This window comes from Phasianus colchicus, chromosome 18, assembly GCF_987193195.1.
Source record: "Phasianus colchicus chromosome 18, bPhaCol1.hap1.1, whole genome shotgun sequence".
In the NCBI taxonomy this organism is placed as follows: Eukaryota; Metazoa; Chordata; class Aves; order Galliformes; family Phasianidae; genus Phasianus; species Phasianus colchicus.
The window spans coordinates 12,132,975-12,160,763 of NC_143453.1; the positions used below are offsets into that span (position 1 = coordinate 12,132,975).

Genomic DNA, 27,789 nt, shown 5'->3' on the forward strand with positions numbered 1-27,789 from the left:
GAGCTTCGAGCCCCGCCCGGCAGCGCGGAGCCGCGGCCCAGCAGCTCTGCTCTGCTCTCCTTTCCCCTCCCCTCGGCCGCGCCGTTCCCCCCCCCCCGCCGCGGCGGCCCGGCCCAAGATGGCGGCGGCGCTGAGGGAGCGCTGAGGCGGCGCGTCGCTGCCCGCGATTCGACTTTTTGTCGGCCGCGGCGGCCCTGAGGGGCGCCCGTAGAAGAAGCGCGTCGCGGCCGGCCGCCTCCTCCCTTTCTCCTTCCGGAGCCGCTCCCGTCCGTCCCGCCCCGCGGCGCGGCGCCATGGAGGCGGCCGAGGGCGGCCCCGACGCGTACGGCTACACCCGGGCGGAGCTCTTCACCTCCGAGATCTACAAGGTGGAGATCCGGAACCTGCCCCGCTACATCGGCTTCAACGACGTGAAGAAGTTCCTGGCCAAGCGCGGGCTGAGCCCGCACAAGATCAAGCTCCTCGGCAGGCAGACGTTCGCCTTCGTGACGTTCAAGAGCGAGGAGGAGCGGGACGAGGCCGTGCGGGCGCTGCACGGCGCCGCGTGGAAGGGCCGCGCTCTGGGCGTGCGGGCGGCCAAGCCCAAGGCCGACCCCATGGCGAGGAAGCGGCGGCGGGAGGAGCGGGCCGGGGCCGGGGAGCCCCTCGGCAAGCGGATCGCCGACGTGGTCACCCCGCTGTGGGCCGTGCCCTACGAGCAGCAGCTGGCCGAGAAGCGGCGGGAGTGCGAGCGGGTGCTGCAGAAGCTGGCCAAGTAATGCCGCCGGTAACGCCGCCTTCGGCACAAAGCCGGCCGCGCGCTGAGCCCGACGCGAACGGGGAGCCGCCGGGCACCGGGCGCCGCCTGCGGCTCGGGGAGCTGCGGGAACGGGACCGCTCGGCTCGGGGCCCCGCACGGCCCGATACCGCCGGGCTCCGCTTACACGTTATCCCCTCGCCTCCCAAGTTCGGTCTTTGCAAATCGAAGCATTTGTTCCATCGTTTCCCTTGATCCCGTAGCTAAAGCTCTGCCCGTGCGTTGGGCGCGCTGGTAAATCTGGCACGTACCATTAAAACTACACGAAGTCTCGTTTCTTGGCACTGCAGGTCCTGTAACACGAGAGCTCTGTTCCCCTGTTAAACCACGGAAGGTTTACCCTGACCAAGTGATAACTTGTGCCTTTCACGGGCCACAACAAGAAAAAAAAAGTCTCATATTACTCTCATGTAACTATTAACCTCAGTTGATCCAAACGTGTACTTTTAAATTGTTGTTTCTGATCCGGGCAGGGAAATTGGAAATACCAACAGAGCGCTGCTGCCCTGGCTGTTCCTGCAGAAGCAGAAGTACAACAGAATGTGCTGCCCCATAGAGGGAGTGAAGGCCTCACCGTTACAGGTAATGGAACGCCGGGCTGGCTCAGGGAGCTTGGCCTTCAGGCAGCCATCCTAAGAGACAGTGAAGAAACTGAGGGTTTCTCATCCTCACAATTAATCATGAATTGTAGGCATTGTTGCCTTTCATGTGAATACTGCCTGGAAAGTTTGCTAGAAGCAGAATAATGCACCTTTAAGAAGTGTGCTGTCCCCACAAGCATGTTGTAGGCTAATGGAAACGTTGCAGAGAACACAGGAGTTTGCTCTTGGAATAGCAAGTCTTGTTTGTGCTTTTTCATTATGGCCATTAGTTCCCCTCCACCAGAGCCTGGGAGCATCTTCCACAGGAACTGCAGTGTCCTGCAGGCATGTATAAGTACCTGTTTCAGGATGAACTTGGCATATACAGATAGGTGCTGTCTAAATCTCTTACATAACTTTATTTTAAATCTAGACTGAATATCGGAACAAATGCGAGTTCTTGATTGGGATTGGTGTAAATCAAGAAGACAAAACTGTGGGTTGTCGTCTTGGCAAATATAAGGGCGGTACCTGCGCTGTAGTGGAGCCGTTTGATACCATTCACATTCCTGCTGTTGCCAAAAAAGTAGTAAAAGCTTTTCAAGACTACATAAGGTGAGCAAAAGTAAAATGAGTTACCTGTAAAAGTTTTGATGTCTCGGATACTCAGAAGTACTCATAAGACTAACTATGGACAGTTGTAAGATAGCTTCACACAGAATTCGTATTAACAAAAAGCAGCTGCTGGCTTGGCTGATTTGGGGGAGAATCATCCTGCAAGACAACTGTAAAACATTAACAGGCGAGCAGCAACGCTTTCTTAAAAAGATTTGTTAAAAAAAAAAACAAACAGTTAAATCCACAGCAATTGAAACCTCAGAATAATTGTGAAAATAGGCAGTTTCACCTTGCCATGAAGCCATGAAGGCACTTACGTCTTAAGTTGTTTCTATTTTCTGTACGTGGTGAGAGGCTGCCTGTGCTCTCTATGAGTTTGGGTGGATTAAAGTGGATGAGGATTATGAAAAGCTAAGGACAGATTGTGTTGCAGGAGGAGATAGGATCTACTTCATCTTTTTTTCCTCAGTTAAGATTTGGAAGTCATCCTTTTCTTGACAAATCAATGTAGCCTCTGCTTTACTTAACGTTTTTGTCGCTTTACCTGCTGAGCTGCTTTTATTTCAATAAACTATTGAACGTTATCCCCCCACAACAGTTCCTTGTTAAGTAACTGAGCTTCTGAACCTTGCAGGTCAACCCCTTACTCAGTTTACAGCCCAGAAACCTATGAAGGTCACTGGAAGCAGCTCACAGTCCGTACCAGCAGGAATGGCCACATCATGGCAATCGTTTACTTTAATCCTCAGGTATTTGGATGCATGACACTGCTTTAAATTACATTAATTTGATTTTCTAAATAGTGCATGTGAAAGAGAAATGGAATTGTTATTTGGTACTACTTTTCTACTTAAAATGGTCTGATACACGTAAATGAACAATTAATTTACGTCAGTAAGTTATCTTCTCTATTATATATTGCTACCATACGAGTGGCATGTAGCAAATAATTTCTGTTAAGTCACACATTATTATTCTCCCTCCTTTTCAATGAAACCTTTAGAAATTAAGCAGAGAAGAGCTAGCTGACCTGAAGGCCGCTCTGGCAAAACACTTCACTGAAGGGGCAGGGAAGGAGAGCAGCATTACTTCTCTGTACTTTGTGGAGGAAGGCCAAAGGTAAGGGACTCAGCTTTGCTGTGGGGAATTTGGGCAGTGGCAGTTTTGTTGTCTTCAACAGTAAAGTAGGTGGCACTTCCACACCCTTAGTTCATCTGTTTCTAATTCCTAAAGGTAACAGCAGCATTACTAATTAGCTGAACGGTTATTTACCTTTTCCACAAAACTCCTGAAACTTCCACATTCCTGTAGTGGTGCCTGGAAAAAGGCAGCTGGCATTCCTGTGGTGAACCCGCTGTTAGTGGGTAGCTGCCACACTGGGGAAGTGTTTGCTGCAGGAGATGGCTATTTGCTCTTAACAGTTAAGTTCTGCCTCTTTTTAGGTCCAACTATGTATAAATAGAACAAGAATTCTGAGAAAAAACTCCAGGACAACATTCTGTAGAATACAATTGATGTTGCACACAATAAATTACTATCGTATGTAGCAATATAGTTTTTAAGGTGACTTCAGCCTTGGGAAAAATGGCAACAAACATGCCTGTCTGCTTTGTTTGTTTGTTTCTCCCTTTCCTCCAGGAAATCTCCCAATCTGGAAGACTTGCCTTTGGAGCACGTGGCTGGCGATAAATACATCTATGAAGAACTTCTTGGCCTAAAATTTAGAATTTCTCCTCATGCATTTTTTCAAGTAAGGATGATACTGAGCTGCTAACTCAACTGGATTTGCATTATTGCCTTCAAAATTGGCTGCTTCCCCATGACAAGATAGTATATACTTAGGAGATGTAACCTTTTATACTTTTGTTGCGATTAAGTACATTTGAGTATTGTGTTCTGCTGTTAAAACTCAATAAATGAGCATTAGTGTGTTTAGTGGGATGTCAAAGGTAGCTTTTCCTTTCACTGCTTCAGTATTGTGATATTGTGATATTGCTTCCTGTTGAGTGGCCTTGTACAGAATGTGCAGTAGCAGTTCCATAATCTTTGTAGTTCTTGTTTCCTTTTCCAAGAGGTAATCCTTCCCTCTCAATGCTTTTAATCCTGAACGTGTAGTCTGTGCTGTTGCAATGGAGTTAAGTGCTGAAGCAGAAGGAACACAGAAACCAAATCATTGTATTTCAGAACTGAATGACACTTTTGTAATGGTGTCATGACTTGGAAGTCAGCCATGCATGACTTTTAAGTTACACGTAAATGGGACTTGTTTCTTAGAAATGAGGTAAAAGAAAAGCTGTTCTACAACTCATTAAAACACATTTACTGTTTGTGAAGTAGACCGGTTTGACATTGATTTCACAGGTAAACACACAGGCTGCAGAAGTTCTGTACGCTGCCATTAAGGAGTGGGCAGAATTGAGCCAAGAAAGCACTGTGCTTGATATCTGCTGTGGTACTGGAACTATTGGGATTTCTTTGGCCAAGGTAAGTAACACCTACTCCTAGATATAATCTTTTAACAGTCAGATGTAGATCTTTTGTTATGCTTATGACAAAAAAAAAACAAACAAAAAAACAACTTGGTGTGTGTGTGTGTATATATATATATATATATATACGTATGTGTACACACATATGTATTGTAGGAAAAGGCAACAGCAGATAACCAGTTCTAAATGACCCAAAAAAAGGGTGATGGTCACAATCTAGTAAAGGAAGGAAAAAGTATAAATTTGCTTACCTGTCCTAAGGCTCAGAGCTCACCAGACACTCCAGAAGGAGGGATCTCCAGCTAGAGATGCTTCTCTTGTAGCTGCCAGCCCTTCAGTGAGGCTTAGGGAGGGCTGGAACCAGGCTCCACCCCTTCTGGTTATGCAGCTGAATTGCTTCCACCTGTGCTCCCAGGCTGGCTGTGTCCCTTCACCAGATGCTCAATCATTGGTTCAGGCTGTGACTTACCAATTCCCATACATATATGTAATTGATTTCTAATTAAGTTGTTTTCAGCTATTTATGAAAACTCACTCTTGTGTTGAGTGTCCTAAATTATCTTCAATTAAAAATCAAAAGAGGCCATAATTCTGTAGGATAGCCAAAACTTACTAAAAAAGATGTATCCACTTAACAACTAGTTGTGTTTTGTCAGAAATCTTTGGTTACGAATAACCAACATTTCTTATATTTGCATCATTTTTTGGCATAGAACTTGCTAGAGCATTTTAGGAAGTCTGGAGGCTCCCCTAAGAAAATAAAAAGCTCAGCATAAGTAGAGTCTGTTACTTACCTGCTGGGATAAAAGGTATTCATCCCTCAGTTTCAATCTTAAGAAGCCCCCATTATTTGCACAGGTTTCTTCTCAACTTTTTCTGTCTGCAAGGCATGAGTTCTCTAGCCAGGTGTTGCTCCAAGTTCCCGTTAGTTACTGATGCTGTGAATAACTACTACATTTATGTGTCATGGGCTGATCTTTTCCCCTTCATTCTGTAGAAAGTGAAGAAAGTGATTGGAATTGAACTCTGCCAAGAAGCTGTGCAGGATGCCAAAGCCAATGCCCAGATTAACGGTTAGTTAATCTTTGTTTTCTAGGAAGTGTAGGAGTTACTCAGCTAGTTCATCTTATCTAAGAAGCCTGTAATTACATATTATCCATAATAATCTTGTCCATTTTAACAATATAAACTCTTCTGAAAACAAAATTGCAGGATAATCTGTATGATCAATTTTTGCGCTGACAGCTAGCATTGTTTGTTCTTTCTCATAAATAGAATACTTCAGTGCAAATGTGGAACGAAGCCACAGTTACCCTTATAAACTAAACATTAAGCAGCAGCTATTTTTTGTGGGCTTTTGCTTTAGTCTAGATAATGACACACATAAGTTACTGCTGTTTAAACAAGTTGATGCACCAGTCAGCGATAATTTAAATTTCTGATAGACTAAACAATTTGTTGTTTGTAAGGCATAAGGCTTCCATACTGACAGTATTGAAACTTGGGAGTATTGAAAGATGCTGTAACTAATAACATTTATTTAATTGTTTTTATAGAGCTGAGTAATATTGAATTTCATTGTGGGAAGGCTGAAGATATCGTTCCTTCCTTAATTAACGTATTAGCTCCCCAGAATCTGATTACTATTGTAGATCCACCTCGAGCAGGACTGCGTAAGTTTACCTCCTCTGAGTTTTAAGTGCATTCTCCTAGTTGTTTTCTGGTGGGGTGCCTAATGGGATAAATGAAGTGGGAGACTGTAACTGTAACTTGAAGTGGTGGAGTACCACACCAGTTTTGTTCGTGATGGAGTATATGCTGGAATTTTTCTGATGTCTGTTGACATTCATACCCAGTCTCTTCTTTGTCTAGATTCCAAAGTAATTCTTGCAATTAGAAGAGCTGAACAGCTGAAGAAGCTTATTTATGTGTCCTGCAATCCTAGAGCTGCAATGAATAACTTTGTGGAGTAAGTAGTTCTTGTATTAAGAAGACTAAGTGAACATGGTAAAAAAAAAAAAAAAAAGTCTTTGCTGCTGGGGAGGAGGGCTGAGATTGGCTTTTTATTTTTTAAGTCCTATTCATTGCATTTTACTTTTCATCTTGATGCAAAAGATGCTGCTTTGGGAACAACCTATGTACGAGTGTGCTGACAAACCCTATCACGGCATGAGGCTTGGGGAAGAAAAAACTTTAAAGAGTAGTAGTGATAAACAGTGTAGTAAAATATTAATAGGTCTTCCTCCTCCATCTTCCCCACCAAGCCTTTGCCGGGCCCCTTCCAACCGAGTCAAAGGAGCTGCCTTCCGTCCTGTTAAAGCAATGGCTGTGGATCTCTTCCCTCAGACCAAGCACTGTGAGTTACTGATACTCTTTGAGAGGGTTGAATATGCAAACGGAAGCTCTGCTGAAGCAAAGCCTGATGCTGCTCAAGTTGCAGCTGAAGGTGACGACTCAGAGAACTTAGATGGTGCCAACCCAGCTAACACTGATGCAAACCAGGCAGCTTCTGTAGCTACAGATACAGCATGCAAAGAGAAGGAATCGACTTAACGCCTGTGAGATACTTTCCAGAAACTACTTCTGTGTCTTAACTGCTTCAATAGTATTATTGCTGTAAGACCTAGGTAATAAATCTTAACAACAGAGTGGTTGCAAGGCTTCCACTTATTTAATCATAACACTAACCTGAATTTGGTTTAATTATATCCTATTGAGCTAAATCCAGCTTTTCTCAGCCTGCCCTGGGGGAAACATGGGTGTGTGGATATGCAGAGTGGTCTCTGGTTGAGATGTAGCATTAAGTTGTTCTGCACTGACGTGGAAGTAGCTGAAAGCTGGGTGGAATGGTGATGCCACAGACTGTGCTAACAGGCTGTCCTCTGTATTAGGGAGTGCTTGATGCTTAACAACAGTGACTGAAGAACCTAGGTTCTATTTTAAAATACTTTGAGGAAGCAAGGGAGCAATGTTCCTTTTCCTGAACATGCTTTGGTTACCACAATACTGATCACACTGCAGCACTTTATAATATCAAACTTTATTGCTCAAAACTAATTGTCTGAAAAATACACATGTAGTACTCAAAGACCAAACACAGAGGCTTATATGATTGTGCAGAAGAAAGCAAGCAGAGGCTCAGTGAAAATGAGGCTTTATAGTTGTACCAATTTAGCACTGGCATCAAGCAACTGCACCCACTACAATTCATACAGCAACCTTTGTTATCTACTTGGGCATTAAGAACGATTTTCTTTTTTCCCCCCACTTTCCCTTCTCAGATACACATCAGAATACTGTAACTGAACATTTTATTTGGTTAAGAACAGCATGGCTTCTTGCACTTCACCTTTCTTCCTGGGGCAAGTTAGGCAGCTACTGCTTCCTGATTTTTACTCCAGAACCAAAGTACAGTCTAGAGAATTATTAAGATAAATCATGCTTTTAAATACTTAGATGTTAAAAATATATTTGTATAAAGCCTAACAGCAGCGCAGGAAAGTGGAAGTTCACATTACAATAGTTAAGTTTATGCATAATAGTCTTTCCAAACATCTGAGTACCCAACTACTGGGCCAGTTTTGTTTCTAATAAATATTTAAGAAAAAGCTGAACGACTGGTGTTCAAATAGGTAGCATCTGTCTGGTCACTGCAAGTCACAGTCAGTTTTCCATCAGTACCGTAATGAGCGGAATGCACACTAACCCTTACAGTCCATAAACCACACGCTTGTTGAGTAGCACATAATATGCAAAGCAAAAACTGTAACTCCCAGAGGGAACAGTTCTTAAAAATACACTCCGTTCCTATAAAAATACCCATCCTTCTCTGTGTATAGAAGGGATAAAGAACAAACATCAGTGACAAAAGCAGCAGTTGATTTTATGCATTCGTACAATCAAGATCTAAACCTTTACAGCCAATTACCTAGGAAACACACAAGTTACAATACAAATTTAGGATACATCTTGAATCACGCTGTAAGTGTTCATGCAGAAGCTGAAGTTAATGCAATGATCTATCCTCTATCAAAGCAGCTCGTGCTTATGTGCAAATGCAAGACTGTTACACTCCAAACAATAGTAAACATTAAAACACAAGAATACTTCACAATGACAATTAACAGCAGTTAAGTTGTTTGTTCCAGCAGTTATTGCGCTATTTTCTGGACGTCTCTCCAGTTAGAGGCTGCAGCAAGGTCTAATACCATCTTTTTTGTTTTTCTGTTTAGAATGCATAATATACGTTCTAGGCTTTGGTTCACAATGAAATCTGTGGATGTTTTAATTAAGGGCAGCGGTCACCTTGTGATCTGATAGTGGCAGACTGAGGTAATACAGCAATCCTCTTAAAAGTAACAAAATCAAATTTGTATGTGAGGCATCTACGGATATTCTGCAGGTGACCTGCAAAGACACTGACATTCTGATTTCAGAACAACAAAGGATCTGCGAGGGTGATTTGTCTGTTACAGTGCTGTCCACATACAGGTATTCTGCTGAAAACGTACAAGCCGAAGTAAAGCCTACCTACTGCAGTAACACACTGAGGCATAGAAGAGAGAAGCCCTGTCTTTATGAAAAAAATAAATCAAGAGACAAACAGTAATCCCTGCTTGTCAGCACTGCACCAATATTATATACCTTCCAAAGAAAGATGGAGATTGGTTAAAGCTATGCTGCTAAAAAAAAAAAAAAAGCAGCAGAGGCAGTATTTTGTTTTTGTTTTTTTTAAGATAGGCCACTTTAAATCATAGTTTCTGTATAGTCTTCCAACTACCCGTATCCTGTTAGCACAGGTTTACAGCTTGCGGAACAGAAGCTAAATAGAATCATGAACAGAGAGCAGATTCATATTTGCAGAGCTCTGAGCGTGCCATTGGAACAGAGACAGGCGAGGCTCTAAGGCTCCTGGTTGACCTCAGACATCATAAGCCACATAATAGAAAACAATAGTTTCAGATAAAAATAAAATCCTTGCAATTCCAAAATAACAGCTGTGATATTAAAAGGAGGTCTGACAATACTGATGCCAATATTGTTAAAATCCAGTAGGCACAACGTTCATTACACTGCAGCATTCTACACGTAACATGGTATTAAACAATAAAAAAGGAAAAAAAACCCCTGAACAATCCAAGAACATTCCTCATCACCCCTCCCCACCCCAAGCCCCAGACTGCTGTCCAGATAAGTACCAGGAACTGCAGCAATTAGAAAACTGACCTCTTCCACTCTGGCAGGAACATAAATTAGAGCAGGACAGCTCTTGGGTAAGTAACTGGTCGAAGCCCTACCTTCCTTCGCTTCTTTTCTATTCTTCTTTAAGAGCAATCCAAAGAACCCACAGAAATGGTTCTGAGAAAAGACGTACTGCGATCACCCAGTAAATAACACCAAAGGAAGAAACCTCACACAGCAGGACGTGCACTACAGCCAAAGCTATGCCTTCTGTGCTAAACATCACCAAGCCTCAGCAGGCACAGAGCACTGCCTGGTCACGAGGGCTGTACTTGATAGTAGTTGCATATTTGTGGTTTTCCTATCCATCCATACAACTTGTTATGGTCTCACATTCTACTCATTACTGTGTCATATTTTGAATCTACATTCTAGTTTTCATTGCAGAAGTTATACTTTCTCCTCAAACACTAAAAATGCAATTACAAAGTAAAAACAAAGCTTAAAAAAAAACAAAATTGCTGCAGTTAGTTCAGATTTCTCAGGGTTTTCTTTATTCTTTCTTTTTTTCTATTGTTTTCAAAACTTTTTGATTTTAAGCTGCAAGTTAAGACTTAATTTGTCAGGTCAGATGTAATCTGACTCCAAACAAATGAGAAACTTCTTTCTTGCTAGGAGAAGAGAGTGGGACGTCTTTGAACACCGCATTGGCAAAATATTTTCAGACTGTCAGCTGTCTTCAGTTACAGTTTGGATCCAAGCTTTGAAAACAGCCTTTGAAATTCCTGATTTCACTTTAATCTTATAAGCAGGGCCTTATTTTCCCCTTTCAACTATCAATAAACTAACATTGGCTCTTTTTCAATTAACATAAAACACAATTTTGAATATCCAGCCTGTTGCTCTTAACACTACCAGGTATACTTGTTCTGTTCAAGTAGTATTAAAAAAGTCTGCATACTGTGATCTTGAATAACTAAGCCTGGCAGGAGACAAAATAAAATAGAAGAAACAGCATTACTGGCCTAATCCTATGGCGTTAGGAACATTGCTCATCATTTTCATGTATTTGCCACCGAAGTGTCTTATCAGTGCATATTATTATGTGCTGAAATGCAACAAGACTTTACACAAAAACAGTTTTAGGCATGTTCATACAAGACACGTAGATATATTTCTTTTATATATACATATATGTGTGTGTGTATATATAGTATCAGCTTTAACCTGTATATAGATATTCTGAATTTCATCCTTAAAACACATCCATTTCAAACAACATGGATGATTTTCAAGGAAAAAGTGCTTGCTTGACCATGTCCTGTGTGAACATGCCTGTCCTCTGTGCATCTTGCCCAAGCAGAGATCTTTATGATCAAACCTTGACACGTACGTATCGCATCTCAGAGGTATAAAAAAAAAAAAGAAAGAAAAAAAGTAATATTGCCCTGATGATGCAAAAAGAACAATGCATAACTGAAGCAGCTTGGATTTTAAAAGTTATCTTGCATTCTGCAGCAAACAGATTTTAAATAGTTGTTGGAAATCTAGCTCCTCCATTTGTGTTATTGCTCCCTACTTGGAAATTCTCCCTTTAGACATCAACAGTGCACAGCGGTTCGCTGCCAGGCTGAGCCGATTCCACAATCGTCATCTTGGGTTTCTTCCGCGTTTCCTCCTTAAAAACACAAACACAAAACACCGTGGAACAAAGCCCACCTTGCAGTCACAGAAAATATGTAATACTAAGAAAATAATTTTGCACAACTGTAGCCAAATTTGTGTTAGTCTCTGTGGAAGGTTAATTTGTTCTAATGTTAAGCAGTTTACCAAAGTAAAATTAAGTAATAAATCCACTTAAAATGCAGAATGAAAATCTCTCTAAAAGCAGCCCTATTTACATTAAAAAAAAAAAAAAAGTTATGAACAACTCCTTATGTGAGATACTGCAGGAGATGAGCACAAATTTTACAATTAGTAAGCCTGGCCTATGGCATTTTTGTTTGTAAATCAAATAACGTAGAAGAAAAATAAAACCAAAACAGGAGCATATACTCACTCTTTCTTGTGCCAGTTTTTTCATTTCTTCCTGTAACTTGTTCAGGATGTGCAGATTTGGCTTGTTCTTTTTGGCATACTGCTGAAGCTCTATCACGCTTTTATCAGACGTCTCCTGTTCAGTGAGACCATAAGCAACAACAGATGAGCTGTTTTGATTTAAAAATGCATACACACGAGAAATTTTCTCTCTGACAGCTGTTTTCTTAAGTAATAAGACAGATTTATGTGAGTTAGTTTCGTATTACATAGGTTAGATAGTTTCTGTCTGACAATACAAGATTAACAGAATTGCCAGTGAAAGCATCGCACTCTGGCAGGAGCAAGGTGTGAGGTTCATCAATTTGGAAGAATTGAGACTTGCTCACCAAACACACACTGCCCTGCTCACGACAGGGAGCAAAAAGATGATGCTGAGATAGATGCCACCACGGTTTTTTTCTAATTAAATCAAAAACCAACAACAAAACATAGAAAAAAATACACAACATAGATCACAATTAAATGAAATCATCTTCACCTGTTTGACCATCTTGCTACTCTCTCTACCATACATACGCAAAAGAGAGCCCCAATTTTTCACATGTGGATGCAGTAGCTGTAGGATTTTCTGTGAAGCTAATTGCTTCCCCACTCTTTTATTTTTGCCTGTAAAAATAAGCATGAAAATGTGTCATAACAGTACTTTACACAGTTAAACACCAAGTTGACTTGTGCTATTCAAAGCTGAGACACCAGAAAAGAGTAGAATAATAATAAAACAAGTTGGGTAACTGAACAAATGCCTGCAAAATGGATAGTAGAGAACAGGAAGAAAAGGAAGATATCAGAGGTCACATTAGGTGCTGTACTTACACCAGCCTCGCACTGTGTGCTTGCCACAAGTCATGACATATTCACTCTTCTGATTTTTACCAGGAATCACTTCAAATTTTATGGATGTGTCACCCATTCCATGGTTTCTTGAGCACAATGAATAAATAAACCAACATCATACGCTAAGTACAATTGCAAATAAACAAAGTAATTACAGTTATCTTTGTCAGTAATTGCTGTGGTGTTAGATACAGCAATAATAAACTTTAAGACATTAGTTAATAGGGAGTTATTTCTTAAATCAGTGACTTGACTTGAATGAGAAGAGAACCCCACATAAAGGAAAAACAAGTCTATGTCCCATGATTATATCCTAATCTGAGAATTTTCTTCCAAGAAGCAAACCCACAAAATATTAGTTAATGAAAGACACAATATTAACAGTTCAGTCCATACCACCTCTCTTACAGGCAGGCAATGAGTGCAGTAAGCTCGGCCAGCCTGCAAGTGTCCTTAGGTTACTGAGGAACACCGGGCAGCAGCATCCAAGCAAACCCTGTGCCCTGACTCAGACGTGTACAAAACAGAATCCTCATGCTGCAGCCTTACCTTTTAAGGCACTCATGGAGAATCTGATATGGAGACAAGAGCCCAGCTTTGCTGGTCAATTCATATACCCGTGAGTCCTCAATACTGATATGGTTAAAATACTACAAAGAAATTGAAAAGAGGTATGAAAGTTTTTGTGCAAATCAAACTCAAATACTGTTCTAAATGATCACCTCTCCTGTGTAACATTAAACAAACATCGTTACTCTGCACCAAAAAGTATTCTTAAGTGCAAAAAAATCTTTAGCAACATCATTAAAATTGCCATCCAGCTGAGAAAACGAGGCTATGGATTTTTCCACACTGAAAACATATTTAAAAACTGAGACTCCAGTAATCACAGCCATCAGGCAAGAAGCTGGTACCTCAAGTTCTTCACTGTCTTTGGGCTTCTCTTCAGAGGTTTGCTTAACAAAGTCAGGAATAAGGATTTCCAGTGTAGCTCGAGCTGCAGAAAATGATTTAATGTTGTGATTAGCTTTATTTTAAACGACAACTTTGAACAGAAGCAGAATGAAACACAATTTAAGTAAGCCTCCCATCTTCCCTAGAGATCACCATACATCCTAGAAAACAACAGGTAAGACGAGCATCTTACTCATCCTACTGCAACCAGCACATCCACTTGAACATAGGATTGTTCTCCTTAAAAAGCACAAGTTGATAAGAAACATCCCACAGCTATTAAACTGCACTAAGCTACTGCTTTTTGCACATGCTTATAGAAGGAGAAAGAAATACACATCTCATTCTCACATCAAGCAATGCCCCCGTGGGACCTAAAATTAGAAATACGTCATCATCCCTTTATTGTTATAGTAGAACCTTAAAATTGTACCTCTAGGGCACTCACAATTTGCCTCAGTTATTCCAACAAAACACCTTTTTTTCATGCACAAACAATTGTGTGATGGCTTTTTATATTTTAGCCACATTAACAAACTTCACCAAAGCATGAAGTCCCACACCACGTATATTACACACCTCCAAATGCTGACACTGTGCTAAACACAGCACAGTCTGGAGATGGTAAGAAGTTCTAACATGCAAGACATTCCCCTTCAGTTATTCACTATATTATTAATAACAGACAGTTAGAACTATGACTAATTCTGTTTAATCTGTAATAGTGATAATTACTTGGAAATCAGTGTAAGTAATAATATAGTTCAGTGCAATATCACCAGAAAGGGAACTAGCTCAACCAGAAGCTTAGAGGTTTTGTTGTTTGCTCTTTTCAGTTTTCTTTTGGTGGTGTTTTGATTGTTGCTGTTCTTAGAGAGAGGTTAAGACTTAAATTGCACTAAAATTCACGAGGTAGGCGTTCATACAGCAGAGGACTGCAGGAGGAGGAGTTGGACCAGGTGACTTTTGAAGATCCATTCCAACTTTAAGGATTCTATGATTCTAAATTATAAAAAAACTCAGCATGTACACACCGGTGAGATAATTGGAAACAGACGTTTTTACAGCTTATCAGCACAAATCAGAAATTAACTTCTGAAGTTTCTTTGTGGTTTTCTATCCCAGTACACTGCTCAACTTTGGGAAGTCTCTACAGCAGTACTAAGACTACATGGGTGCATGTTTCATAAACAATTATCAAAGTTATTCCTACTTACTACTACGAATATGGTCATCTTCAAAGCAGAAATGAAAACAGACAAACAATTCAGCAGTTGGCATTAAGAAAGAAAGAACTGTTACCAGCTTTATTCTTGGCAAGCTTTTTGCTGCTGGCAGTTCCTGCCCCATAAGTTACTCCATCAATAATCACTGAGGCTCCAAAAGGCTCACTTGGGTTCTCTGAAAATGGAGAGGAAAAAAGGAAACCTTTCCAGGAGTCCCCGTGTATAACAGCCACATACATGAAATATCACTATTCTCAGTGTTTGTTTTCCTTATTTCAACTTCAGCTAGGATGGATACTGCATATTCTTCAGAAAGACTGAATACTCCAGCACATGAAATCCTAATGGTTTCCACTAACACACACTTCCCACCACGTGCACTTCATTCTTCCAAACAAAGAATTTCTCCATTTTAAGAGATGGTTTAAGATCTGCCAGAATTCAAATGTTAATTCCAAAGGCTTTTTGCATCACTACTACAGTGCAAATACAATATGCTGATGTTAAAACCTCAGTAACATTACACAATGCATTTATAAGAACAGAAACTATAGCATCCACACTAACCTAGGACACCTGACTTAATTCTTTGGATGCTAACTGCAGGGCATAAAATACCTGTAATAGTACCACAGTTCTATCATTTTCCAGAGAATGAAGAAATGCCAGACAAACGAGTGCCTTAATGCTATAAATTCTGTTGCTATAAAGCAAAACCTACAAGGAACATGCACTATGTAAACCAGAACAGAATAATCCCACAAAAATATTGCAGCTTTAAGAGAGTACATACATCTCTGCAGAAACCTTTCAAATTCTTAAATGCTTCCTAATCAAGTGCCCACAACTAAATTCCATCGTTTGTCTTCAATTAGATTTTCAGGATGTTACTGACAGAAAAATTAAGCAAATATTAATTGTTCATAACCAGTATAGCTACATTCCCATGATGCACCCTTTTAAATACAACTAAGTTACTCCAATGCATTTTCACTTAGTATAGGTTTTTGCTTGGAAAAAAATGCCTGTTATTTTACAGAGGTCCTTGTTTGAGATGTGCAGAAAACATTTCCTAGCTAGAATGTGGCTCACAGCAGACTCTCAAGACATCCTCTAGGAAAAATGTCCACTGTTTGGTTTTATTTCACTCTGAGAAGCTCTTCACAACAGCATTGTGCTCAGTTTGAAACCATGACAGACTTACCACATTCAAAGAAATTGTAAACAGGGCGAACCTTTAGGACTCGTTGCATATATTCATGCAGTATGCAAACTTCAGATTTCCCATTGGGATTAATGACAAATTCTACAAAAAAAGAGAGGGGAGGGAAAACGACAGCGAGTTTTGGTCTTAAAGAGAAAACTGCTATGAAAAACAAAGTATTACATGGCAAACTGCAAAGGAGAATTGCTGCTCAAATTATATGCGATGTGTTTTAAGATTACCTGCAATAAATAATGCACATCATGTTCCACTCATCTCATTTATGTGTTTCAAAAATAGAAGCAAGAGCTCTCACCTTTTAACTCATCATTAATTTCAACTGACAAACACTTCAGTTTTACACCTCAACCCCCACTCAACAATTTAGAAAAATAACTCCACTAGATCATCTTCTACATACTCCTTCTGCAGCAGTCTTTTGCAATTACTCCTAACCAGCTTATATCCAATTTTCACTAACAGGCATAGAAAGAAGCAGTTTTATAATGTAAGAGTAAACTATAAAGTATGGACAGAATAGTTCAAAAATATATGCTTTGAAAATAAAGCAAAAACCCACAAAAACAATTAATGAACAATCACAGATTGAAAGTCAGCTGCTCCGCTCAGATAGGAGGAAACGGTCAATTTATAAGTTGTAATTCTGCTGAAGAAAAAGTGTCCACAGACATGACAGCCAATAAAACAAGAATAAAAACCAAATCACACATCAACATGGGCATTTTGAATACTGGACTGCAGTTAAAACACACTACACTACTACTAAACCACATCTACACAGCCAATACAGGTAAGAAAGGATTCTCCCAGCTTCTCATCAGACAAAATCCACCCCTTAGCATAGGATATGTAACTGCACAGAGTTCTTTCCTGTTTCCATCTAAGTGGTTTAAAACTGTATTTTAACTTACAGGTTTTAATCTGGATCAATCTGGCATTTGTAACCAGTCTCTAAGTTGGGACAGGTATGAACTGGTGTAAAACTAAGAAGGCAGCAGCAACCAGAGATGGGCTAGGAGTGTTTTCCATAAACTCCAGCAGTAACAAATGGCCGATGGCAGTAACCAGCTGCCAGAACTAAAGCCTTAAATAAAAATTCTTGTTAGATAGGATTTTTTCCTTTACTGTATGGTGAATTCAGGAACATAACATTCTGGAACGAGGAACATGCAGATTCTTTTTTTTTTCTCCCCCTTAAACAAGCTTGGAACTTTCACATCAGATATTTAATCTCTCAGTACGTGAACTAACCTTTCTTTGTAGGTGCATCTTGCACAGACAAGGTAATGAGTTTCTGATTGGCAGGCAGAATAGGCCGCTCAGATTCTGCCTGCTTCCGCTTCATCTCACGATTGAATTGCCGTCTCTCAGCCCAGGTTCTGAATTTTTTTACAGTAACTTGTTCAAAATCAAAACGCTTCTCAAGGTAGCGTCTAAAATCTTCCAGATCTAAGAAGCAAGCAGGTTACTATAGCTGACTATATGGAAAAAAACCTACTAATGCACAAAGACACACAAAAAATACATAGCAATAACAACTGAGATTGATAGAAGTGAGTCTTAGACTGATATACAGCTTTAGTGGATGAAATACCCCAAATCTTCCACAGTTTTGTGTGTAAAGTTTGCATATCATCTCTCAGATGCCAGCAGGAATTCCTAGTGTATGTTTCCCTTCCCATTACAATCAAAATTCCCTTTTAAAACTGGTTCTGTTTTTTCAGATATCTGCCTAAGAAAAAACAGCAGCAGAAAGACAACTTACCAGATGATCTCAGGCAGGGTTTGACTCAACTGTCACATCAGGAATAATAAAAGAGCGTACCAAATGCCATTAACCCAACTCCAGCCAAGAAATGAGTCCCAGTTCCCATACCTACCTACAGATTCATCTTTACATACTTCAACTTTGGCCTTAACTTGTCCTAAGGCTCCTTGTGCTGCATCTCCCCCTGAGGTGTCTTTTTCATCTAAAGGCCCAGAATCAGCAGCAGTGGAATCTGGTTCTTCTGTTTGGCAGTCCAGTTCTGAAGACTTATCTAAGTGCTTTATGGGTGATACTTCCCCATTTGGGGTTATGTCATTATTTTGTTCCCTTTCCTCATTTTCCTTCATTTTTTTATAATGCAAGCAGGGAATGCTACTAAGGGGAGGATCATGTTTCTGCAAACATAAAATAATACGGTTTCAGTATGTCGAGGTAACCAAAAGCAAATTCAAAACTCACCAGATGTAGTCAAGATGGAAGCTATAGTTATTTAGTCTAATCTCAGGATGCTCTTTGGTTAGCAACCTTATCCTATTCAAACCTTAGCACATTCATTTGTATGGCATCCTGGCACTGTGTTAATACTGACAGTAAAATGGGAAACACTCTGTGAAGGTTAAGTCCAAACTATATTCTGATTGATTTCAAGCAAACATTACATGCTTTCATAAAATCCCTTGAGCCTTCTCGGGGTTTAAATCCACAATATTAAACTCAGTCTCTACAGATTCCTTTGGTTTATGAATGTCACACATCTAACTCTGTAAATGTGGTCCATGAACCACATCTCAGGCTAGTTTATGGCTACAAATAAACAATCTGAATTTATTTCCTGGTGGAATAAAATTAATGTTTTGCAGTCATATTCTAGAAAAAGAAGACACAAAACAAGACCACCTCATTTGCTTTAACTGCCCAAACTCATTATCAACAATTGAAAAACAAGGCATAAAAAAAATCATTTCGGACTTCAGAAATAGAGTAGTTTATTTCTCAAGTACTGTAATAATCCTGCTCAGGAAGAAAAAAAATAGTCAACTGTTTAAAGGAATAAATCTAATTTTTAAATATCAGTACAGAAATAATTGATAGTATTTACCCTTATGCTTCCTGTTCCCAAGAAATAAGGTCTAGACCAGGTAACAACTCTAGATTCTCTGTGCAGATATACAGGAATGCCTGAGTTATGGAATGTCATGATCCATCCATCTGGTAAAGGTTCCGTTGGAGGGCGGCCACGACCTTTAAAGCAAAGAACAGCTTTAGATCTGGAGTAGTCATTGTTCAATAGACACTGAATTGTGGCCTACTCCCAAACTGCAAATCTCCAAGCATTGTTTGTATCCAGGTCATCTGCAGTGTTGTCTTCTACCTTTCTTAGGTAGTCAAGCAAGGGATAGGTGGTCACTGATTCCTTGGTTTGTGCAGCTGGGTATGATTTCTTGTGATTTCAGGCTCTCACTGCTCCGTTTCCATGCAGCTTTTTTTCTGATAGAAAGTCTGATAAACTTTAGGATGCAGTTTGAAATTAAACCTTTCATTATATTTTTCAATAGGAGTACAACACAAACCAGAATCAAGTCTACAAGGCCTTATACTTAAATATCTTAGCCATGAAAAATGCTGCTGCTTCCACAAAACATGAGTGAAATTACTCATGTAGTAAGCCTGTATTAGGACATACACAGCAAAAGGAATAACACTGCAGTAAAACGTTTGCACTCACATTCAAGACAATGTATGGTTTTACTTATTTCTACTCTGGAGAACAGTGCCACTCCTTTCTACATCAGAAATGAACAAAATAGACTCCTTTCAGCTGAGACCCCTGTGTCAATCCCATGTTCACGTAAAGCTGGAGGGAAGAAGTGTTTGGTTTCTTACTTCAGAGCACAGCGTTTGACAGCTTTGCTCTTCTAGGACAGGTTTAAGGCTTCGTTCTGATACAAACTGTTTGCAGTTATGCTCTTGTGGACTGGGTGACATTCTCAGCTCTTTATTACTTGTTGGTAACACACTATGAACACCTTGATAAATGCAAGTCATGGGCGTTAGTAATAGTTTGCCTGGTATTGCAAGCATTAAGACTGCACATGTACGTTTCAACAAAAGAAGTGAGTTAACGGCAGTAGGAAGAATTCCACAACCAGCCTTCACCTCTTTCACAGTACCAGAGAGAAAAACCAGATCCTTGTTCACCTACCTGCTACTGAGGTAAAAGTCTTCTCATTTTCCACATATCCATGCACCAAAACACATTTTCATCACAAACAACAGATGAAGACAAAAAGCACTCCCAAACATTGCCTTTAATGTTTAACAGTACGAAAAAAATCATACCTGATATTAAGAAGCCTCCAAACAAGACTGTGTACCACACCCACTATTTGACCAAAACTGCTACCCAAACTCAGATTTCCACAGATTTCCATTCAATATACCAACGTCACAGAAAGGTTTATAAATATTGAACATTAACTTACTTTTAAGAACAGTTTTAATTTTGGTCATCATTGGCTGCACACTTGTTTCTCCATCAGACTGGTGATCACTTTCAGCCCCGTATTTCTCATTTTCTACTCTCCTTGTTTTGGGTGCACGAAGACCCTCTTCCAGCAGAGCATCCACATCATTATCAAAGTCATCCTGAAAGAGATGTCACCAGATACTACCCTCCTGAGGTCTGCTAACTTCCCTTTCCCCTCGGAAAGAAAAAGTGTACATCCCTATGTACTTCCACATAGAGAGGAACTATAAATGTCCAATGATCCCAGTAAAATGACTGAAAAACAAGAAAGTTTTCATAAGTGAGCACTGGCATTTTTCACAATGAAGTAAGCTTTACTGTGTAAGAAGCCTTTTTAATGTTATTTTTAAACTAAGCCATAGAAGATACCACACAACTCAGAAGATCCACCAAAAGAATTGTGGAAGTTCTCAGCCAAAATCCACCTTCAAAAATTTTGTATTTTTAACTCCAGCACTGCACGTTTCTAAGAGAGGCTGTCCTTAACAACACCTTTGTGAGCTTTTTCCAACTACTTGGAATCCTCTAGTCCACCAAGAATCTCAGTATTTACTTACCTCATATGAGTAATTCATGGTTTCTTCATCCACTTTATCCCTTTGAACGATTGCTTTAGATGTGAACCCTCCTCCTTCTTCATCTATTTCCATCAAGTTGTCGGTAAAGTCTTCAAGCTCATCCAGAACTGCATATTCCACTCTCTTTTCCTGATCAACATCATTCTCATCATCCTTCTTGTCATCATTTTCACCCCCTATGCCTACAGCTTTACCATTACTACCACCGAAAGGACAAACATGCAAATCCCCATTGACATTATTAATACCAAAATCTGTATCTGCCTTATAATCCTGCTCAATTCCAGTGTACAGAACTTTCCTATCTTTGCTTTTGCAGCTTTCTGTAAAGCTAACGCTAATCTTTACATCTTTAAGTAACTTAAGATCTGGGGTGAACTTTCGAACTGAAGGTGCATGACGAGCAGTTCTCGGGCTTTGGTCACTATTGTTAGGGTCTACTATAAGACGACTTTTGTAGCAGGCAGATCCCTTTGTGAGAAGCTGTGTTCTGCAGATACTGTGCGTGTCCCCAGCAGGGGTATCTGACTGTCCATCACCACCAGAGCCAACGTCCATTACCTCTGCGTCACTGGACGTTTGCAGGGGAGGTGGTGGAGGCTGTTCGTTAGGCGGCAGAGGTGGGGGACAAGTGTGATTCTCCACATTCATTTCTCTTGCAGGTTCTTTAGGGAGGGGTGGTACGTTTTCGTATTTCTCCATCTTTTAAACTGTAAAACTACTGTTTTAAAAAAACACAATGCTTTCAATAAATGTTTGTATCTATATTCCTAACATGCGTAAGTCCATCAGGATTGGGTTATCATGTCCTAGTCAATATGCAACACTGATGATTCAGTTAAGCTGACTACATTGTTCTTTTCATTAATGTAGACAGCTTTCAGAATCACTGTCTCAATTATTGGAAATCACAATGCATTCAGCTTAAATAGCTGAGGACTAAGACTGCATCTTCACTGGACAAGCAGGTCTCCTTTTCTTCTTTCAATCTACAAGAAAAAAAAATATATGTCACAGAAGAAAAATGGAAAGTGGTATCCCAGGCAAAAAGAAAAATAAGTTATTCCTTCCCATAATACGTTCCAAGTAGAAAAGAGAACTACATTTTGCAGTAAAAAACAAAACAAAACAAAAAAACAAACAAATAAAAAACCAGATTATCTCAGTACTGTTCTGAATGAGACTGAGATCAGGCTGTTGTTACAATTTCTTGGTCTGGAAGTCAAGGTGCAAGAACTTGCTAATGCAGTTACCTACTTAATTAATTGACTATCCCTGCTTGTTTAGCTACCAGGATATTAAGTAGGTATTTAGGGACTCTCTTCCATTGCTTAAAATAACCTGGTATTCGAGCAATACTTACCTACACAGCAGACAGATTACACACGCAATACTGGCATGCTTTTAACATCTATGGTTCTTGATAACACATGTCCTTTTGAAACTTACAGGTATGCCTATATCACACTGGAAGTTTTAACAGGAAACCTAACTTGCTAAAAAACTCAGTGCAACTGTCAAAACACAAGGAAGTAATCTTTACCTACCTAGCTAGCTCTGGCAATCCTGATACTAGCCTTGTGTTCTCTGCAGAAAAGGTGTCTTGTTATTACATTCAAGCACTATTAACAATGAAATGCTTACTGTCTTTTCCTTCTTGCTGGCCTTGAAGTAATGAATAGCATAATCAAATCACTGCCAGCCCATACACATACTGCAGCCAGAAGTAGTACCAAACCAAGGCTGGTTTAAACTTGCTTTTGTATTCCTGGCCACAAACCTGCCCCGTCCCCAGGGTAATGTAACAGAGTCCAGCAAATCTACTGTTACAGAGGGCTACAATACAATTTGCTACAAAAGAAAGCCCCCCCAAAACAGGAAGAAGCAGAAGAGAGGTCCAATTCCCATCTGCTCTGCCGCAAACTGATATTTACAATGTGCCTTTTATGTTAGAGGCTGGAGAAAAAAAAGAAAAAAAAACAAACACCATTTTGATGAACGAGAGAAAGGAGCAATACAAAAAAAAGGATGCATGAGCCTATAGGTTAAAAACAGCCACGTGGAGCTTAGACAAGACAACCAGAAAGCCATTTATGAAAACAGACTTAGCGTATTAGGTTACACAGCACTAGAAGACAACACAAGCTAGTTCATCTATTGCCACACTTAATTAACTTGCCCTGAAAAAACACCTTTTATTCACCAAGACTCCACAGAAATACACCAACAAATCCCACATGGCCCTCTTAAAGATCTAAGGAGCATTATGGAGAGCTGCAACAGGCAGTACAGAACACTGAACGAACTCTGGATGAACTGCAGAAAATAAGAATTTTAAATGAAGTTTTGCAGATCACCAATAAATGGAAACATCGCATTTTTCACTTAAGCTTACTCTTGTTCTAGTGGATCATCTGAAAAGGTTTCATTGTAAAAGTAACCCCAAAGAGATGGATACGTGGTGGACATTATGTAGCAAACTGGAGAACTTCCTCTTGGCTTGGCTGTGTTACAGATGTTCTTTGGAGACAGAAAGAAAAACAAAACAAAGCCAGATAATGCCCTTCTTCTCAATCAGTACAGCAAGATCATGAAAGAAACACACAGAGAAAACAGCACCTCTTTTCAAAGAGAAAACTAGAATGTTAGAATGTGTAACCAGCAAACTCCCACAACAGCATGTATGGAGACTCACAAACAAGTTCAACAAAGAACATGTGAATACCTGTAGCTGCTCCTGGGTACAGGGAACAGCATACCACAGATTCTATCTTCGAAAAGTCATTTGATAAAGAAATTGGTTTCATCATCAGAAACTGCTTCCTTCGTGTCTCGTAGACGCCCCAAAACGAAGAGTGGCTGCTTATTTGTTTCTGAAATACACAGCCTCCCTCCTCCCAAGGCACTTGAATATCTACTCAGCCATCATCTTTGTCAACCATGGACCCTTTTTATTATCTACACCTCCTGATACATACAGTAAAACAATACTGAATCATTAATTAAGAACCGTCAAAAGAAAACAAAACTGGGAAAGTGGATTATTTTCTTTAAATCTGCATAGGAAGTCTCTGAAGAAGGACATTCAGTGGGCTACTACTGCATACAAGAAAATATTTCCTTCCACACTGCCAACTTTAGCACAGAAAGATTCTGAAAAAAAAAAAAACAAAACCCAGCCATTTTGTGCAAGTCATCAAAGCAGTGCAAGAACAGTCACTCAGGTGCCCAACAGTTACTATCAGTACCATATCCAGAAAAGAATAAAGAACCTTTGTAGTGCCATCCCATTTCAGAGCTAGCAGAATTACATAAATTGGGAAAAGCGCCATCAGAAAACAGCAGAGCAAGTGCTGCTTTGATAGCTTGCCCAGTGTTCAGGCAGAGTTTAAATGGCTACAATTAATGGTGCGACATAGGAGGTAAGTTCATTTGTTCTTAAATCTGCAATTTAGGGCCTAAGAAGGAAGAAAAAAACATTCTTCCAATTGCATTCCCAGAGGCTTCCTACTTGTAAAGAAAAACAGCACAATTAGGAACTAATTTCTCTTCTCACCCTCCAAAAATAGCAGTCCTGGCAACAATCGGGAGACACTGCTCAGAAGAAGCAGGGTGCTAACCTTCCAGCCACAATTACAAACGGGAACAGTTACGTTTAACCATCGAAACAGAAGAAAGAAGAGCCCCGTTCATAAAGGAAAAGCCAAATAGCGGAGCGCAGCGCCTGCACGGCTCGGAGGGCGCCGAAGGGACGGACGCGATCAGCCCGCTTTAGGAGGGGTAATCGGGGGCCCATCCCCCTCAGCTGAACGCTGCAGAAATGAACGCGAAGCTTAAAGAAAAACGAGATGCAAAACAGAAAGAGGCGGCTTCCTCAGGAGGGAAGAAAAAAGTTTAGAAGTTTTCGAGCCTAAACCTTCCAGAGACCGAGCGAGGGAATTCAGAGAAAACCCTCACGGCGCTTCATGGCGGAGAGCGGGAGCGGCGGGAACGCGTGGAGCCGCGCGGTGGCAGCTCGGAAGGCCGCGCCGCCCCATCCGCGCCCCCCACCGCCCCAGGCGGCCGGCCGCGCAGCACGTGCTGCAAAGGGCCGCGCGGCCCCGGAGCGGCGGCGCTCAGCCCGCAGCCGAGGCCCCTCCGGCCCCCGACGAGGACGCGGCGCTCCCCTCCGTCCTGCTGTTCCGAGCGCTGCCCGCAGAACAGCGAGCGGAAGGCGGGGCGTGGGGGCAGCAAACGCCGACGCGCGGCTGCGGGGGCGCCCGACGGCGATGCCCGCCCGAAAGGACGGCGGGCCGGGGCCGCACCGCGGCCTGCAGGGACCGAAGGGTTACAGCCCGCCAGGCGGCGGGGCCCGCTCCCGCACGGCCTCCCTCTGCCCCACGAGGCCGGCACCCACCTGGGCCATCCCCGGCGTCCCGGCCTCTCCTCTACGAGAGGTGGTGGTGGGAAGGCGAACTCGGCCGCCTCACGAAAGCCGCCCCCCGCTCCGAGCCGCCATCGTCTCGGCCGCCATCTTTAAACTCCTGCTCCGAGCGGCTCCGCGGGGCGGGACTCTCCCCTCCGCTAGCCAATGGCGCCTCACGTCTCATGCGTCTCGAATTTGAAATCCTGGTTGCCATTGACAGATTCGCGAGCACGTTAAATAGTTCGGCCAATAACGACGCAAGAAGCACACGCCCTTACGAAGCCCGACCAATGAAAGGGGACAGGGGGCGGGACCGAGGCGGCGGGAGGGCGCGGCCGGCCGTGACGGGAGCGGGGCCCGGCCGGGTTCCTTTGTCCGCAGCCGGGAGGAGCCGCGCGGCGCCGCTGCGCCGTCATCGCTTTATGCGACCGGGGCGGGAAGCGGCGCCGGCAGCACCGAGCTGTGCTGGAGGGGCTCCGGGCCGGGCTGCGGAAGGCCCTGCTGCAGGGGGCCGCAGCCGCGAAGCCTCCCAGCTCCGTTCACAGCTCCCACAGCGCGGGGCGTCTCACGCTTTGTGCCCCCGCTGTGCGGGAGGGAGGAAGTTTGCGCGTCAGGTGGGAGAATTAAAGCACAGTGGTTTGAAAGTCGAACGGCTGCTACGTTAACTTCCATTATGACTGTGAAAACCGCAGCTCCCTTCCCTTGCCAGGACAAACAATTGCTGCCAGCGCAAAACACCGAAGAGTCAATAATGGAAATCACCGCTGGCTTCCTAAGAAGTGAACGGGCTGCACCCGTTGCGGTAAGAATGAGGCGGAGTCGATGCTCCGCGCTCTCAGTGAGCATCAAAACCGCAGCACACAGCCTTCTCTAGTCCAAGTAACACTCCAACTGCAGCTACATAAATTGGAAGCCTGCAACAGCTCTCAAACACAAACTTAAATATAGTGCAATTAAAAATGTAATCCACAAACCAAAATAATGACTCCATGTGAAATTATTTTTGTACATGAACTCAAAAATTGTTTAAGATTTACTATTTTATATTTTATATTAAATTAAATATTAATATATTATATCAAATCTGATATAGTTACTACATACACACTTATACACTCTAACTGAAAGGACAGTTAATTCCTTTCCAAATGGAATACATTCAGTTGAGATGGGACAATCAGAACAGGGATAAATGCACTTGGCCAAGACCTTGGCTCTATTGTTACTTCCAATAGCCATTCACAACTGAGCTAGCATACCAAGAGAAAAGCTTGCTTTCCCACTTTTTTCTCTTAGAAGAATACTTTCTCATAAGGAGAGGTAAAAGCCCCAGTTATTGAATACTGGTTATAATGTTGTACTACAAGAAGTGACACTATTGGTTCCACATATTCTCAGCTTATTATTTAATATATCTTAATTAACACCTGAAAAGTGATGTTGTTTTCTTCACAGAACAGAAGCAATCAATGTGTTTATGCCATCAGACAAGTTACCGACTACCACTGGCTTCGTGCCCATCAGGGCTGAAATATCATTGAATAAACCATTGAATACACCTCCTCTGTCACTAGAGGACAGGCTTGTAAAGTACCTCACTGCTATCAGTATGTAGTTCTTTGTGCCCTCTGAGGAAAGCACAAGCCCAAAAACAAGGTTTTATAAAAGTAAATCCAGAACGTTTTACTGAGAATATTTAAGAATATATTGATTATCAAATCTATGCTGAAGTCCCATCAATTTAGATTATATTAAAAAAGGACTAAAATACTTTTAAGAGCCTAATTAATGGCCAGCTTGTATATTTGCTTGAAGTATTTTAAGTCACAGTTACATAATCATAACTGCAGAGACCACGTATACAGTATCATTATATTTTGTATTACTTTTAGTAGACAATCATGTATATTTATTCAAAATAATGTAACGAAGTTCAAATTGCATACATATCTAATAATCACATCCTCATTAGAAGATTTTAAATCCATGTCCAAGGCTTTTCTTTAGATTTAAAAACAAGCAAAAACTACAAAATTCATCATCACAAATGCCACTTCTAGCTTAAACTCTTCAGGAGAGAGATCAGAGCTTCACATGGACTTTTATAATGCTTGAATATAAATCAAGGTTTTTCTGGGAGACTTGTTTATTTAATAAGACAAATAAAGCAAAGTTTTAGTAAGTACTATGATAATTCATACTGATATTTAGTAAAGACAAAATATCAATCACAGAATGAGATGGAAACAAAATGCATGTTGAGAAGTGGCATTTTATCAAAGCTGCTCAGAATATGGTGGTTTTTTTTTGTTTGTTTTGTTTTGTTTTGTTTGTTTGTTTGTTTTTGTTTTTTTTACTTGCCTGTTAATCCTACTGCTTCCATTGAAAATCCTACCAAGGATCCTTCAACTTCACAGCCCTATTTGCTGGGGTTTTTGTCTGTTTGCTCCCCTCCCATACTTGTGTTATGACCACTCGTAAAGATATACACTCAAGATATTACATAA

The 27,789-nt window shown here is 41.2% G+C and overlaps 3 protein-coding genes and 1 long non-coding RNA gene across 5 annotated transcripts; 2 read left to right on the forward strand and 2 right to left on the reverse strand.

Moving 5' to 3' along the window:
• The first annotated feature begins 31 nt into the window (after window positions 1-31).
• Window positions 32-7,632, forward strand: TRMT2A (tRNA methyltransferase 2A). The gene is made up of 11 exons (XM_031592785.2): window positions 32-754; window positions 1,270-1,378; window positions 1,811-1,992; window positions 2,630-2,744; window positions 2,999-3,114; window positions 3,634-3,745; window positions 4,357-4,479; window positions 5,482-5,557; window positions 6,041-6,157; window positions 6,357-6,453; window positions 6,749-7,632. Exons 1-11 carry the CDS (start codon window positions 294-296, stop codon window positions 7,035-7,037), a joined length of 1,797 nt encoding a protein of 598 aa, XP_031448645.2. The 5' UTR covers window positions 32-293; the 3' UTR covers window positions 7,038-7,632.
• On the reverse strand, window positions 1,342-3,356 carry LOC116228705 (uncharacterized). Its single transcript, XR_004166834.2, has 3 exons — window positions 3,268-3,356; window positions 2,017-2,151; window positions 1,342-1,428 (listed from the first exon to the last, which is right to left on the reverse strand). It is a non-coding gene; the product is annotated as an uncharacterized LOC116228705 (long non-coding RNA).
• Window positions 7,506-25,453, reverse strand: DGCR8 (DGCR8 microprocessor complex subunit). 2 transcript variants are annotated; one of them, XM_031592784.2, is made up of 15 exons: window positions 25,274-25,453; window positions 21,439-21,866; window positions 20,857-21,006; window positions 20,256-20,418; window positions 18,872-19,014; window positions 17,885-18,167; window positions 17,256-17,453; window positions 15,984-16,085; window positions 14,856-14,954; window positions 13,514-13,596; window positions 13,149-13,249; window positions 12,579-12,685; window positions 12,244-12,371; window positions 11,725-11,838; window positions 7,506-11,343 (listed from the first exon to the last, which is right to left on the reverse strand). In XM_031592784.2, exons 2-15 carry the CDS (start codon window positions 21,577-21,579, stop codon window positions 11,260-11,262), a joined length of 1,896 nt encoding a protein of 631 aa, XP_031448644.1. In that variant the 5' UTR covers window positions 21,580-21,866; window positions 25,274-25,453; the 3' UTR covers window positions 7,506-11,259. The 2 variants fall into 2 exon arrangements, with proteins under 2 accessions (XP_031448644.1, XP_031448643.2); XM_031592783.2 differs by having other exon boundaries at window positions 20,857-21,866; window positions 25,274-25,447.
• On the forward strand, window positions 24,283-27,592 carry LOC116228301 (uncharacterized). The gene is made up of 4 exons (XM_090120881.1): window positions 24,283-24,299; window positions 24,801-25,896; window positions 25,992-26,084; window positions 26,738-27,592. The coding sequence occupies exons 1-4, from the start codon at window positions 24,283-24,285 to the stop codon at window positions 26,810-26,812; spliced, it is 1,281 nt and encodes a 426-aa protein (XP_089977007.1). The 3' UTR covers window positions 26,813-27,592.
• The last annotated feature ends 197 nt before the right edge of the window (window positions 27,593-27,789 follow it).